This window comes from Trichechus manatus, unplaced genomic scaffold, assembly GCF_000243295.1.
Source record: "Trichechus manatus latirostris isolate Lorelei unplaced genomic scaffold, TriManLat1.0 scaffold00036, whole genome shotgun sequence".
Lineage (NCBI taxonomy): Eukaryota > Metazoa > Chordata > Mammalia > Sirenia > Trichechidae > Trichechus > Trichechus manatus.
In genome coordinates this window covers 6,498,820-6,513,826 of record NW_004443972.1, presented here as the reverse complement: position 1 = coordinate 6,513,826, position 15,007 = coordinate 6,498,820, and the positions used below count along the sequence as shown (strand labels likewise).

Here is a 15,007-nt window from a genome sequence, read left to right as displayed (position 1 = left end):
CCATTAACCTTTTATTGTTTTTCTGAAAGAATAAGTTTCAACGGTTTTAGTGAGCCTGATCACTTAAATACAACTATGTGAAACTAGACAAGCAACTTCTAAAGGTTAGTTACAGTTCATAGGATACTCATTTTTATTAGTCATATACGTAAGTCACAAGGTAGTTATAAATTGTTAGTTACAAGAGTTTTTTCTTCTATGTTTATCATAGATTTCCTTGAAGACATTCTGCTGCGTATAACAAAGAGATGAACTTCCTCATAATATACATAGGCAAAATGCCTAAGCAGGAGTTAGGTATCTAGAGGAGAAGAACAACAAAGTGGCTCCTGAATTGAATTAGTTGTCAGACATCTTGGTCATGCCAGGCGCCTCTGGTTAGGTTTAAAATGCTCTTGTTCAACCTCAAGTGCAGCCACCACAGATCTGTCAGTTGGGTAGAGGGGACAAAGTCTCAACTGAAGTCTGTTTAAGAGTAAACTAGAGGGAAAAACACTAACTAGATAAGTGGTAATGTGGGTAAAGGGTAAGACAGTACACAATACTGGGGAAGGCAGCACAGATTGGCCAGGGCAAAGTCATAGAATCTTCACAGACACCTTCAAATACCCTGAGGGATCGAGATACTGGGCTGAGGGCTGGGGACCATGGTCTCGGGGGACATCTAGTTCAATTGGCATAACATAGTCTATAAAGAAAATGTTCTACATCTGACTGTGATGAGTAGCAACTGGGGTCTTAAAAGCCTACGAGTGGCCATCTAAGATACATCTACTGGTCCCATCCTAGCTGGAGCAAAGGAGAATGAAGAAGACCAAAGACACAAGGGAAAGATTAGCCCAAAGGACTAATGGGCCACAACTACAACAACCTTCACCAGACTGAGCTCAGAACAACTAGATGGTGCCTGGTTATCACCACCGACTGTTCTGGCAGGGATCACAGTAGAGGGTCCCAGACAGAGCAGGAGAAAAATGTAGAACAAAATTCAAATTCACATACACACACACACACACACACACACACACACAAAAAAAAAAAAAAAAGACCAGGCTTGCTGGCCTGACAGAAACTGGAGAAACCCTGAGAGTGTGGCTCCCCTACACTCTTTTAACTCAGTACTGAAGTCACTCCTGAGGTTCATCCTTCAGCCAAAGATTAAACTGGTCTACAGGGCCAACAATAACACGCTTGAGGGACATGCTTCATATTTCAATCATGTATACAAGAATATGGGCACACCAGCCCAAAAGCAAAGACGAGGAGGCTGGAAGGGACAGGAAAACTGTACTAATAGAAACAGGGAAACTGGGGTGGAGAACAGGGTTAGCAACCAATGTCACAAAACAATTTGTGTATTAACTGTTTAATGAGAAACTAATTTGCTATGTAAACTTTCACCTAAATCATAATAATAATTTAAAAAAGAAATATAGGCTAGGCAGAAATAAAAAGAGTAAACTCAAGGAGAAGAATAGAGACAATGAGTATGCCTGTCAAGGAAGTGGTAGCTGTCAGGGGAAGTGAGTTGAAACTAGGTTTTTTTTTTTAATAAGTTGGTTGCTTTAGCAAATTGTGGGATGCAATGGAATAGTACTCAACAATAAAAATAAACGTAAGCAATAGCATGGATGAATCTCAGACCCATTATGCTTAGTTAAAGGAAAAAACCAGTTGCGCTCTAGTCAATTCCAACTCATGGTGACTGATTGTCAGAGTAGAACTATGCTCCATAGGGTTTTCAGTGGCTGATTTTTCAAAAGTAGATCACCAGGCCTTCTGAGGTGATTCTGGGTGAACTTGAACTTCTGACTTTTCAGTTCACAGCCAAGTGTTTTAACTATTTGCACCAAAGAAGCCAAACACAGAAGACTATATACTCTATGATTCCATTTATGTGAAATTCTAGGAAAGGCGAAACTATAGTGATAAAAGAACAATTCACTTATTGCCAGGGGCGAAGAGATGGTGGAAGAGGATTGATTGCAATGAGGTACAAGGTCACATTTTACGTGATAGAAATATTCTATATCATGTTTATGCTGGTAGTTACAGAAATGTATACACTTAACAAAACTCATTGAATTGTACACATAAAATTAGTGAATTTCATTTTATGTATATGTCATAACATACCTGACCAATATTAATTGATTAAGCTACATTAATTAAACTTCTTTCTCCCTTCCCCACCCCTGCATTTTGTAGAATATGTATATGCATTCGTGTAGACTGTTTTTGGAACGATAGCCAAGAAACTGGAAGTGCTCGTTCGGAGTAGGAATGAGTAGATGGAGAACTGTGATTGGAGGAAGACTTTTCATAATAAAACATCTATAAGTTCTAAGTTTTGTAAATATGAACAAATAAACTAGCCAAAAATAAAATTAAATTGAAAGCAAAAAAAAAAGAAACTTAGTTGACTAAATGATGAGGTATGTATATAGGCAATCAAATGTGCTGAAGATACTGCTGTTTAGCCAGAGAGCACACATTGCTTTTTTCCCATAGCATTAAAACTTGAGCTGGAACACCAATGTTTGTCTAACGCTGCATTGTCTTCCATAGAACTTTTAAACTTACCACCTATAATTTTTAAATTGAAAAAAAAAAAAGATTTCACAACTCCGATGATTTTTACATGCTACTTACTATTTCCGGTTTTGTAAGTAACAATTCATATACTGGAGTGATTTTTCCTACTTCTGCTGTTGATAATGTTGTCAAGAATCAGAGCTGACTTGATGCCAACTAACAACTACAACAAGGCATAATTATCTGATATATAAATATATTGTTGTTGTTGCTAGGTGCCATCAAGTCAATTTTCTGTTCATAGAGACTCAATGTGATGGAGTAGAACTACCATATAGAATTTTCTACGCTGTAATCTTTATGGGAGCAGATGGCCCTGGGTTCTGCGAAGCAGCTGGTAGGTTCTAACCGCCAACCTTTAGGTTAACACCCAAGCGCTTAACAGTTGTGTCACCAGGGCTCCTTATAAATATATTAACCACTAACCCATTGCTGCCGGTCAATTCTGACTCATAGTGACCCTATAGGATGGAGTAGGATTGCCCCATAGGGTTTCCAAGGAGCGCCTGGTGGATTCGAACTTTTGACCTTTTAGTTAGCAGCTGAACTCTTAACCACTATGCCACAGGGTTTCCTATAAATATATTGGTAATATAGAAAAAGATGATTTCGAATACAGCCAACCTAGACCCAACCTTCTGGGTTGTGCCAACAACTCTTGCCTGGTGCTTCTCCAACATCTGATTCTGTATAACACTTAAAAGCACTATGCTATTTTGTATTTTCAAAATGTCTTTAAGGGAGGGGCTGTGCCTTCTATGTTTTGAATAAACCATTGTAAAGGGGAAACTTTGTAGGCTTCTATTAGGAAATCTTTTGATTTGATTGAGAGTCCTTGATTGCGAACACTTGAAACAGAATGTTTAGCAGCTTATTCAAGAACATTCTGGTCACTTTGGATTAAAAAGAAACAGCAAATGAGATTTAAATTAGGAGAAAACAGGCAGTTTTTATGCCTGATGAACTTCTAATGGATGAATAGTCTCTTAGAATTGGCATATCTTAGACTCCTGTTTGAAGTACCACTTAATATTTTAAGCTACTCTTTATTACTCTAATTCAAATATGAATACTTTCCACCAAAAATAACAGCATAAGAAATATTTTTAAATGCCACAGTTAACATTAAATATTTCTAGTTTTGAACAGTCTTCTTTGATCAATATTGCCTTTTATCCTTTTACTCTTGCTCTTACCGTTCCTGAGTAATTCATTCATTTCTCTTATAAGCTACCACTTACAAAATTTGAATGAGTTTGTCTACTAGATTCTGAGCACAGATGGCGTTTTCACTTTTAGGAAGTCCAAATACTCTGATGCCAACATTTTTTAGACAGTTCCTCAGTATAATAAAGCATTAATGTATGACATACAAAAACCAAAACCAAATCAAACCTGTTGCCGTTGAGTCGATTCTGATTCATAGTTACCCTATAGGACAGAGCAGAACTGCCCCATAGAGTTTCGCCTAGTGGATTTGAACTGCTGACCTTTTAGTTAGCGGCCGTAGCACTTAACCACTATGCCATCAGAGTTTCCATATGATATATAGTCCTCTAGAAATACAGCATTAGGGTTGGAAATATAAACTTTTCCAAATACTCAAAGATAGGTAAAATAGTACAGTGTTTATTATGATAAATTTTGGACATAGATATTGTGCCAGTATTCCATTTATTTCCTCTCAGCTCCAAATCCTCCCTTCATCGCTTGCTCTGTGAAAATGGAGATGGACTCTATAAAAATATGTCTTTTGCCTGCTGTCACAGTGTTAAGCTTTGTTATTAGAGGACGCTGAAGAGACAGGAAAAAGGGGCTTTCTGTCTTGGTTTAAGTGTGCTTGCTCAGTAGGTTCCTGTAGTCTACATGGCTTCTTCAGCACCAGGGCCCTGCAGTGCACAGCGGTCAGCAGCATCCAGAGCCAGGAGCTTCTCCTGGAACCAGCCTCAGGTGGTTTCATAATGAAAGGCCTCCAGTGAGACACTTCTCCATGAACAGCTTTCTCTAGCCAAGTGCTTTCCAGCAAGTTTTGCAGGTGCAGTGCCAGAGCAAATTCTCCACCAGCTACGGTCTCCCTCTCCAACGAGGTCTGGATCTCAGTCTTGGGTGTTTTTTTCTTGTATTCTCTGTGTCATCCTTAGGCTCTTTATAGCTGCTGATGTCTCCTTATATATGTACTTCGTCCGAGCCAATCCCATGTTACTTCATTGCCCTGTTATGATTAATAATTCTTCATATTAAATGTTCCCTGTTCAAATTACTATGTAGTCTCTGTCTCCTGATTAGATACCCTGTTACTTGACTCTTGGCAGGTAGGAAGAATGTTTATAGTAGCTTAAGCTTTAATTATTTTTTACACTTGGCTTTATGATTTTTAAGCTAGCTGTATTTCATATATCATATTTTATTCTAAGTAAAAGGCTAATAATGACACTTTACTTACTTAGTCAAATCGAGTATCTACTATACTCCTGTCTCTGTTCCAGGGCCTGTGGACATAGTAGTGAAAAAACCAGCAAAATCCACTGTTTTCATGGAGCTCATATTCTAATAGGGAGACAAAAAAAGGTAAATAGCTAAAATATATTGTATGCTAACTAGTGATAAGTTCTAAGGACAAAAATAAAATAGGGAGGGGGTGTAAAATTTTAGGGAGTGGAAGTTTGAAATTAAAGGGCCCAGAAGGCCTCACTAAAAATGTGAGTTTTGATAAAGGTCTGAAGGCCGCGAGTGAGTGAGCTAGGCAGGTATCTGGGGAAGAGTATTCCTGGCAGAGGGAACAGCATGGATAAAGGCCCTGAGGCAGGAATATGTGACTATGTTGAAGTACAGCAGAGAGACCAGGGTGGAGATAATCGTGGGGGAGAATGATGAGGGATGTCATAGGAAATGAGCTGAGAGAGGTAGGAGGAGGGGGCCAGATCATGATGGGCCTTCTAGGTTGTAGGGAGGACTTTGGTTTTCCCTCTGAGTTAGATGGGATGCTGTCACCATTGTCAACAATACGCTGTTATTTATTTATTTATTTTACATTTTTTTATTGTGGAAATATATAGGTAACAAAACATGTGCCATTTCAACAATTTTCACATCTGCAGTTCAGTGACATTAAATATATTCATCATGTTGTTCAACCATGACCATTAACCGTCCCGGAATTTTTCCATCACTCTTAACAGAAGTATAATGTCCCCTAATACACTGCTATTTTAAATGGCTCTTGTCTGTGCTTGAAAAACATTGGTTACTAAAATATTTGGTATTTTAAAACATAAAAAACAAAATGGATCATTTTAAGTTTTTTTTTTTGGTTTGCAAATAATCCCCATTCACTGTAGCAGGGGTAGAATTTCAGAAAGCAATGTGAAAATTAATTTATGTGTATTGTATTGCACACTTTTTTTAAAAAAAAATGAACATCTTGATTCAATTTAATACCATGAAACTTTTTCTTTAGCATCATGAAAATCATTGTGAGGTTATTAATGATTAAGCAAAGAATGGTCTTATTTATAGTTGTTTGAAAGTCAAATAAGTTGTTCAAAAATGATTTGTTTTTGTATTTTACAAATAGTGTTAAGGATGTGGCTCTTCCTGTGGAGGTCCAAGAGCTTCTGTGGAGTTTACTTTTTCTATATTTACTCTGTGTGATATCTGATTTCTTCTAGTGGTTTTCTTTGTGGGCATTTGTTGAGAAGGAAACAAAGCAGCTGTGGATATATTTTAGAAATCTAAAGAGCAACAAGAAACAGAAAGATCAACTTTTTTCAAGGGGGAAGCAGTGTAAAGCATATTCTTTAAAAACTTCCCTTTCAAAGTATGTTCTTTCAAAAATCTGAACTTGAACATCATTTTAAATAAAATACTGAATATCCACATATATCAACATCAGTATATTTGTTTTATTTTCAGAGAATGATGTTGATATAAAGATCATAATAAATCGAAAATAAGCATTAGTTTAAAAAAAAGAACAACCTTCCAAGCCTGCATATAAACATGATAAAGAAAAAGAAGAAATAGAGAAAATTTTCTAAATAAATCTGAGCAGGTATTAAAAACATTCAAATAAAGTAGAATTACTGGGACACAAAGAACAACAAAGTGTACATGTAGGAGGGTGCTAAATTAAATAAAGAAAATCAAGTTTTAAAAAATGTTATATAAGGTTTAATTTAATAAATTTACTAAAAAAAATCAGTAAATATTATAACCCTTCCTTTCCAACTATTTCTATAAATCTTAGGATATAATTGTCATGTACCTGCTGCCCTGCTGTGAATGTCTGAAACAATTCAGCCAAATATCTAGAAGTCATTATAACCCATCTCTAACCCTATGTATGCTGCTCTAACTATACTATTAAGATATAGGGGAAGCTAGGTCAGTGATAATAGATGCCATTTAATATCATTCTGGAAACCCTGGCGGCATAGTGATTAAGAGCTACGGCTGCTAAACAAAAGGTCGGCTGTTCAAATCCACCAGGCGCTCCTTGGAAACTCTATGGGGCAGTTCTACTCTGTCCTGTAGGGTTGCTATGAGTCAGAATTGACTTGATGGCAATGGTTTTTTTTTTTTTTTTTGTAATATTATTCTAAAGATTTCACACATCTGAATATGATTCTCAGGAAAATCTTAGATTTCTATTCATCATCATCATCAACAACAACAATATTAATAATAAGTCAATTCTTGTTATTCTTGGTAGTTATGTTCTTGAATTAATTGAACACTGAATTAGTAAATGTTGAATGAGCCTTGTTTGATCTCAGCTAGGAATGTGCGTGTTGAGCAAGTCAAACTTTTTGCCACTCTGTGCACGCTCATGTTTGTGAACGACTGCAAAAGGGCCATGAGTATTGGTTTTGGGGTTACAAATAAATTTTACCAAGTAGGAAAATTCACAAATATGGAATCTGTGAATAATGAGCCTCAATTGTACCTTATAATCCTAGAATACATGATGTTTTCAAATTTACTCACATTCTCCACTTTCTTATTTAAATCTCATTGTCAAGACTTTCAACAGGACCAAAAAAAAAAAAAATAGGGATTCTGATACAGACTAAAAAGCCTATGAAGGTGAGAAAAAGAGTGAAACAAAATTCATGAGCAAAGAAATGAAGGAGTATTAGATACAGGTGGGAAAATGTATAAAAGAAAAAATATTTTATTGACCTTAAATAGTATTCTGGTAAGTTAATTTCTCTGAGTTTAGAAAAATAAATATCTTCTGTTTACTGCTTCTTCTCACTAATGCTTTGTCATCTAGAATTACACTTTAATTCTTCAAAGTCTGAATCTGCATAAAACTGATTAAAAGGTGTATTAACTTTCTATCACTGCTATAAAAAATTACCATACACTTAGTGGTTTAAAACAACACAAATTTATTACCTTACAGTTCTGGAGGTCAGAAGACTAACATAGGCCTCACCAGGCTAAAGTCAAGGTGTCAGCTGGGCTGGATTCCTTCTGGATGCTCCAGGGAAGATCTGTTTCCTTGCCTTTACCAGCTTCTAGAGACTGCTCATATTCCTTGACTCATCGCCCCCTTTCTCCATCTTCAAAGCCAAAAAGATAGCTTTTCTTTGAATCTACTTCCATCTCCACATCTTTCTCTGATTCTTCTATCTCCCTCACCTATTTTTAAGGACGATTGTGTGACTGCATTGGGCCCACCTGGATAATCCAAAATAATCCCGCTATCTCAAGGTCCTTAACTTAATCACATCTACAAAGTCCCTTTTGCCATGTAAGGTAACTTATTCACAGATTCTAGGGATTAGGATTGGAACATCTTTGGGACAGGGGGTGCATTATTCTGCCTACCAGAGAAGGTTCTATTTAAAATCCCATTCTCAGGTCACTACCTCCTATCTCTTCAGTACGTTTCCTCTAACACTCTGATTCCATAATCTTTTGAGTCCCGTGGGATCTTCACAGCTTTCAGTCTACCACCTTTTCACTGTCCCTCATTACTTCAATGTCCATCCATCCCTTCTTATCAGACTAAATTACATGAGTGATCATTACTGTTGCAATCCCTCCATTACATATACCTTCTACTCCCTTGCCCCTCTCTTGTCACACTCACTTAACAAATAAGTTAATTCCCTGGTTAATTTCCTTGTTAACTCAACTTTCTACCTAATGTCTCTACCCTCATGCAGCTGCACATGGCTGGAGAAAAGCACAGCCTCACTGACTGGTCTCCTGTTACAGTCCATGACCGTGGATTTCGAATGGTCTCTTAATGCTACTTGATAATCACATGCTATTTTCCTAGTCCATTCCCTTTTCCACACTCTGAGAAGACTATTTCATGCCTTCTCCTCTCTTCTCCAACCTTTTACATCGACTTCTCTGTGTTCATTTTTGGATTATGACTTGATTCTTTCTTCACTGAGAAATGCAAGATAAGCAAGAGAAAGCCCTCCTGTCACTATCTTTGTCCTCACAATCTCCCTTCCTCCTAAGGAGTCTGTGGACCGAATCCAGGGGATCAGGGATCTCACATGGGGCAATACATCTTTATTTTGAATGACTTTTCATTGAAATCTAGCATTTCCTTCACCATGAATGTAGGTAATAAGCCACAGTAGAATTAGCAGTACTTATGCTTTTGTCACCAATATACATCATAGATATTTTTATATCATGAAACAGCTTTTGTAGATATCTCAGAATATTGTATACCTGTATCACTACTTTGAAATTACAGTAGTTATTAGACTCATTGCCGTTATTTATAACATTATTAAAGAAGCATATGTATTAATACATCACACATTTGATTTTACAAATGATAATTGTGTTTCAGTGTAATTTATTTTCTTTGTACTTCTATGTATTTTAAGCATTTAAAAACATTATTCCAAGAAGTATCCATAGGTTTCATGTATCAAAGAATTCATGGCATAAAAGGGTTAAGGACCCCTCTTGTAGATGTACTGTCCATGCCCCTATCTAAAGTCAGTCTCTCTATTTGTGCACTAGATCCCCCCTCACCCACTGTGTTGGATGTCCTCCTTTTGCCCCTCCCATCTATTCTCTATCTTCTTCTCCCTGCTGTGGGCCCTGGAGCTGAGCTCTGTGCACAGCATCAACCAGGTTTCCTGGTACTGGGACTTCAGCTTGGGGTCAGACAATGGGAGGCACTAGCAGGACAGAAAAGGGTGAGAAGAGGGAGAAGTTGAGATATTTACTCGCAATCCTCCCCTACAGCCTTGGGTTCGCAGAAGCTTTGTTCCAACTTTGGTTGGACAACTCTCTCCTACTTCTCTAGCTTCAGATAACTGCCCTTGCTTTTGCCCCTTCAGGTGACCTTCCTGCTGTTGTAAGCACCAGGGATTCACCTCCCTTATGAACTTCCCTTAAGGCAGCCCACATCTCTGCAGATAACCTCTTCAGTCTCCCTCTGTTGGGTGTACCATCTGCTTCCTGTGGGACCCTGACTACCACAAAGACTCAAGGAAATGGCCCCAGCAACTGTCCTTTCCCCCTCTAAGCTCACTTTCATCAGAACAATCAGAACAAATCAACCAATTTTTAAAAGAAAACCTTCTTTCAACCCACTTCCCCGACAGCTACCACTTCCTTGACAGCCATACTTGCACTCAATTCCTCTTCTCTAGTCCACTCTTAAACACACTCCAGTTGAGACTTTGTCCCCTTCACTCCGCTGGAACTGCTCGTCAAGGTCACTGATGATCTTCATGTTGCTAAACCCCATGATCATTCTCAGGAGTCATGTCTTAGAGATACTGGAAGTATTTAATACAGTTGATTGCTTATTCCTCCTGTGTATGTTTTCCACTTGGCTTCCAGGACCCCAAGTGATTTTCCTCCCAGTTCACCCCTTGGTCCTTCTCAGTCTACTCTGCTGGTGCTTCTTCTTCCTGGGCACAGTCCTTAGTCTTTCTTTTATCTGCACTCATTCCATTAGTAATTTAACATGCAACTCTTTCTAACCTATTTCTAACATGTAGTTTATTAATTTATCATACTTATTAATTATTGTTTGTGTACCCCCATTAGAATGTAAGATTCTCAATCATAGGGATCTCTGTTCATTTGATTCACTGGTATTTCCCAAGTGCCTAGAACAGTGCCTGGTATATATATTTTTATTGAATTTAATTAGATGATGACAACTGCTCTTCATATACAGAGCTTTTTCCCCCTAAAAAAGTAAAGCTGTTAAGCAAGAATAAAATGTAAATGAATAAATAGCAAATCTTGTAATAGGAATAGTCACCCTAAACATAAAAACAACAAAATCAATAAGTATGACAGCAGATATATTTTAACCTTTAGTACATTTTTAAAAATGCCATAAAAATTAAAGGCAAATATAAACTTAAAATGAAATTACAACATATGTGATAGATGTGGAATTATTATTTAATATATAATAATTTCTTAAATATCAATAAGAGAAAAGATTATATTAGTAAAACAAATGAGTGAAAGACATGAACAAAATTCACAAAAGAAATACAATTAGTCAAAAATATATAAACCAATGATCAATGTCACTAATAAAGTGCAAATTTAAACCACAATGAAATGTCAATTTTGCCTAACAAAAAGGGAAATTCTATTTTAATAAACCTCTGATTCAGTAATTCTGCTTCTAGGACACTATCCCAAATAATTAGAGAGCTGCAAAAATATGTATGCTCTAAGATGTATATTGTAGCAATATTTATGAAAACAACCTAAAATTCCAACCACATAGAAAGGCTTAAATAAAGTATGGAACAATCATAGAATGGAATATTATACAGGTGTTCAAAATCATGTTTTTGTGAATATTCAACAATATGGAAAAATACTTATGCTATAAAGTTCAAGGGCAGAAAAACCAGACTGTAAAACTGTACCTAGAGCAAAATTTCAAGTACAAATCCATATAGATACATATATACATATATACATATACCACAAATAGAAAAATGACTAAAAGAAAATTCATAAAAATATTAATGATTGTTACTTTTATGCAGTGAGGTTACAAGAGACTATTTCTCATTTGAATTTTTCTGTATTTACCAAAATCATCAGGTTTTGCTTTCACATTTAAAAAAAATAATAAATAAATGTTAATAACAATATAAAAGTGAGATCAAAGGAGTTCTAAAGGATGCAAATATGAACACTGTATATTCTGAATGTTCTTCTGTTTTACAAATGGCTAAATCTTCCAGCTAAAGAGTTTTTATTTCCAGTGGGAGCAGTACTTGTATTTTTTCCTTGACTGGATTTGGATACAGGATCCACTGCAACATATTTGATTTGGAAGCCTCCTGCTGTCACTGAAGCATCACTTAGAAACTTCAAGGTCATGACATTTCCTGTGCGGGGAGAGATGTGAAAGAACAAACATGTTACTCCTTCAGTTTGGCAGACAATTCAAATTTGGAGTCATCATTCACATAGGAGAATATAAGAATTCGTGAGCGAGACTCCCAGAATTCAGAGCTATATTGTCAATCAATGAAAACTGTGATTTCATTTCCACGTGGAGCAGGGCAGGAGGCATTCATTTTTTTCTCTGCCCATCCCCCCGTGTGTGCTACAGGAAATTTTATCCTGTTTTAAGGTACTCTGTCTAGAAAGGACATCTACAAAATGACAGGAGGATGGCAGGCAGTTCAAACTAATGTGGCATGTTGTTGTGTGCCCTGGAGTTGAATCCAACTCATAGCAACCCTATGGGACAGAGTAGAATTGCCCCGTAGGGTTTCTTAGGCAAAACTTTAAGACAGCAGATTGCCAGGTCTTTTCTCCCACAGAGAAGCTGGTGAGTTTGAATACCTGACCTTTCAGTTAGCAGCTGAGCACTTAACCATTGCACTACCAGGGCTCCTTGATGAGGTATGGATGGGTTATTTACTCAATAATGTTACAGAGCAACAAGCTTTACATTTGTAAGAAATAAGACTAGATCCCTACTTTATACACAGAATACCTAAATACATTTTACTGCATTAAAGATAAAAATGTACTGAAAATAAAAAAAGGAAAAACTTCATTGTATAAAATAAAATATAGTATAAATGAAAAAGTTTCAAACTGGAGCACTCATATCAGATGTAAGAATGACAGGGCCAATATACATTCTCAGAAAGCAAAAGGTCACGATGTAAACCATTTGTTTATGGGAAGAATGTGTCAAGATGTAAACAATTTGTTCCTGGGAAAAATGAGCTTATGACTGCAGTCAGGTGCGATCAAACCAGCTGGTGGAAATAACTCACTCTGTTCTAGCCAAGTGGCCAACCTTTACACTTGAACGACTTCAAACTGAAGCTGATCTTATCTATAATCAATTATTAACCCCCTCCCTTTCCTTTGTTCTCCATGTATATAGACTACTCTCTCTGCTTGAATGGTGGAGAGCTTTGTATTTTTTACTTAGCGCTGCCCAGCTCAAGCTGTATTATTCCTCAACAAAGCTCCTTTTATTTCACTCCTATCAGAGTATGAGATTTTCTTCTTTGACATTTCTGGTGTCAGAAATGCAACTTTGAAAATGCATTATCTTTCATGATCCCCAGGGCATCTGGACACAGGCTGAGCCACTTTGGGCTTTCCACTTTTGTGAATTCTTGGGAATTGTTTAAGGTAAAAAAAACCTCTCAAATCCAAGCTCCGCTCCTTGTGTTGATAGCTCTTTGAGTTTTATTGTGAATTTGTTTTGGTTCTTGCAAGTAAAAGTTTGTTTTGTCGTAACTGTCATAAAATGGGGAATGTTGTGTCTAAATGAGATTTGCAGCCACCTTCTGGGACTCCTGCTTACTACATGAAAAAGCATTATGGTCCTTTATCATGCATGTTCTTGTCTGTCTGGCATTCATAACCTCACTTGAGACAGTTTGGAAAATCAGTGGCCACTTTGGGGTTCTTTTGATCTCTCTAAATTAACTTTTCTGTGCAGTAAATTAGAGGACTAAGGCTCCTGGATTAAACAGTCCCAGTGGATGGCTATTTTGATTGGTATATTGAGGCCTCTAAAAGACATCAAGACAGTAAAATTGCTTCCCTGCAGGACACTGTCTCTAAATTAACTAAGCACAATAAAGAATGACAGTGTCAAATTTTAGCCCCCATCTCTTCCGCTCCCCTGCCAGATGTTGCCTCTTTATACTCTTCTTTGCCTTCCTACTCCTCCGATAACACTTTATCTGAACCTGCTTTTTCCCTAAAAAACCAGCAGATAAATTCTTGTCTGAAATGCCCTTTAAAATTCACCCCAGCAGTGATGCCAAAGATTCCCCTTGTATCACTTTTTCCCTGTAGACAAGCTCAGAATTATGTAGCACTGTGAAAGATTTTCCTAAACTCTATGAAGACCCCCACAAATTTTCTGAGGAATTTAAAATCCTTGTTGAAGCCTACCAGTATGGGCTCCCTAACCTATATCAGCTTCTTCACATGATTACTGGCCCACCGGAAGCCCAATTATAGCTAGAACAGGCAGAGTGGAAAGACCCCCAAGGACAGTTTAGCCTTAAATATTGACAAAACTTCCACTGAGCTGTCAGAAGACTCTTAGGCACTGAGTAAAACATTACTAGAGGCTATCCCAAAGGCCTTTCTTCCACTAATTGATCTAAAATTCACTCTCGTAAACAAAATAAAGACGAAAGTGTTTATGATCATCAGACTCAGCTGCTCCAGAAGTTTTCTGAACACGGTAGCCTCACTTTGACTTCTCCTGGCACCTCTGGCAGCGGAGCCCTGGTGGTGCAGTAGTTAGTTTGGCTGCTAACCGAAAGATCAGCAGTTAAATCCACCAGCCACTCCTTGGAAACCCTGTGGGGCAGTTCTACTCTGTCCTCCAGGGTTGCTGTGAGTCAGAATCAACTTCATTGGCAAGGGTTTGGTTTTGGGGACCCTGGCGCTTTCGATGCTGTTTTTATATCTGGTCTTAAACATGAGATCTCAGCCTTAGTAAAAGTAACATCAATTAGACTGGGAGACAGCTCCTATTGTCGCGCTAACAAACTTAGCTTACAGACTTTCCCAGACTCTTGAAGCTGAAAGGATTTCTATGGCTGATAAATTAATGGCCCTTCAGTTACAACAATTACAATCCCAGTCAAAAGAAAAATGCTAAACCTTCCAATGGCACAAATGTGGGTATTTGTGACTATTGTAAAAAACCTGGCAACTGGAAAAATGAACTATGTAAGTTAAAAAATAAATGAAAGACTGACATAAACCTGTTGCTGTTAAGTCAATTCTGACTTATAGTAACCCTATGGGACAGAGTAGAACTGCCCCATAGTGTTTCCAAGGAGTGGCTGGTGGATTTGAACTGCTGACCTTTTGGTTAGCAGCTGAGCTCTTAACCACTGTGGCACCAGGGCTCCCCCTAAAAAAAAAAAATCCTACAATC

At 37.4% G+C, this 15,007-nt stretch overlaps 1 protein-coding gene across 1 annotated transcript in view; it reads right to left on the bottom strand.

Moving 5' to 3' along the window:
- Nucleotides 1–10,884: 10,884 nt before the first annotated feature.
- Nucleotides 10,885–15,007, bottom strand: part of TNFAIP6 (TNF alpha induced protein 6) — a 24,719-nt gene continuing 20,596 nt past the window's right edge. Inside the window, exon 6 of the mRNA XM_004375375.2 lies at nt 10,885–11,957. Within this exon, the coding sequence (XP_004375432.1) occupies nt 11,788–11,957 (170 nt within the window). The 3' untranslated portion in view covers nt 10,885–11,787. The remainder of the gene's footprint in view (nt 11,958–15,007) is intronic.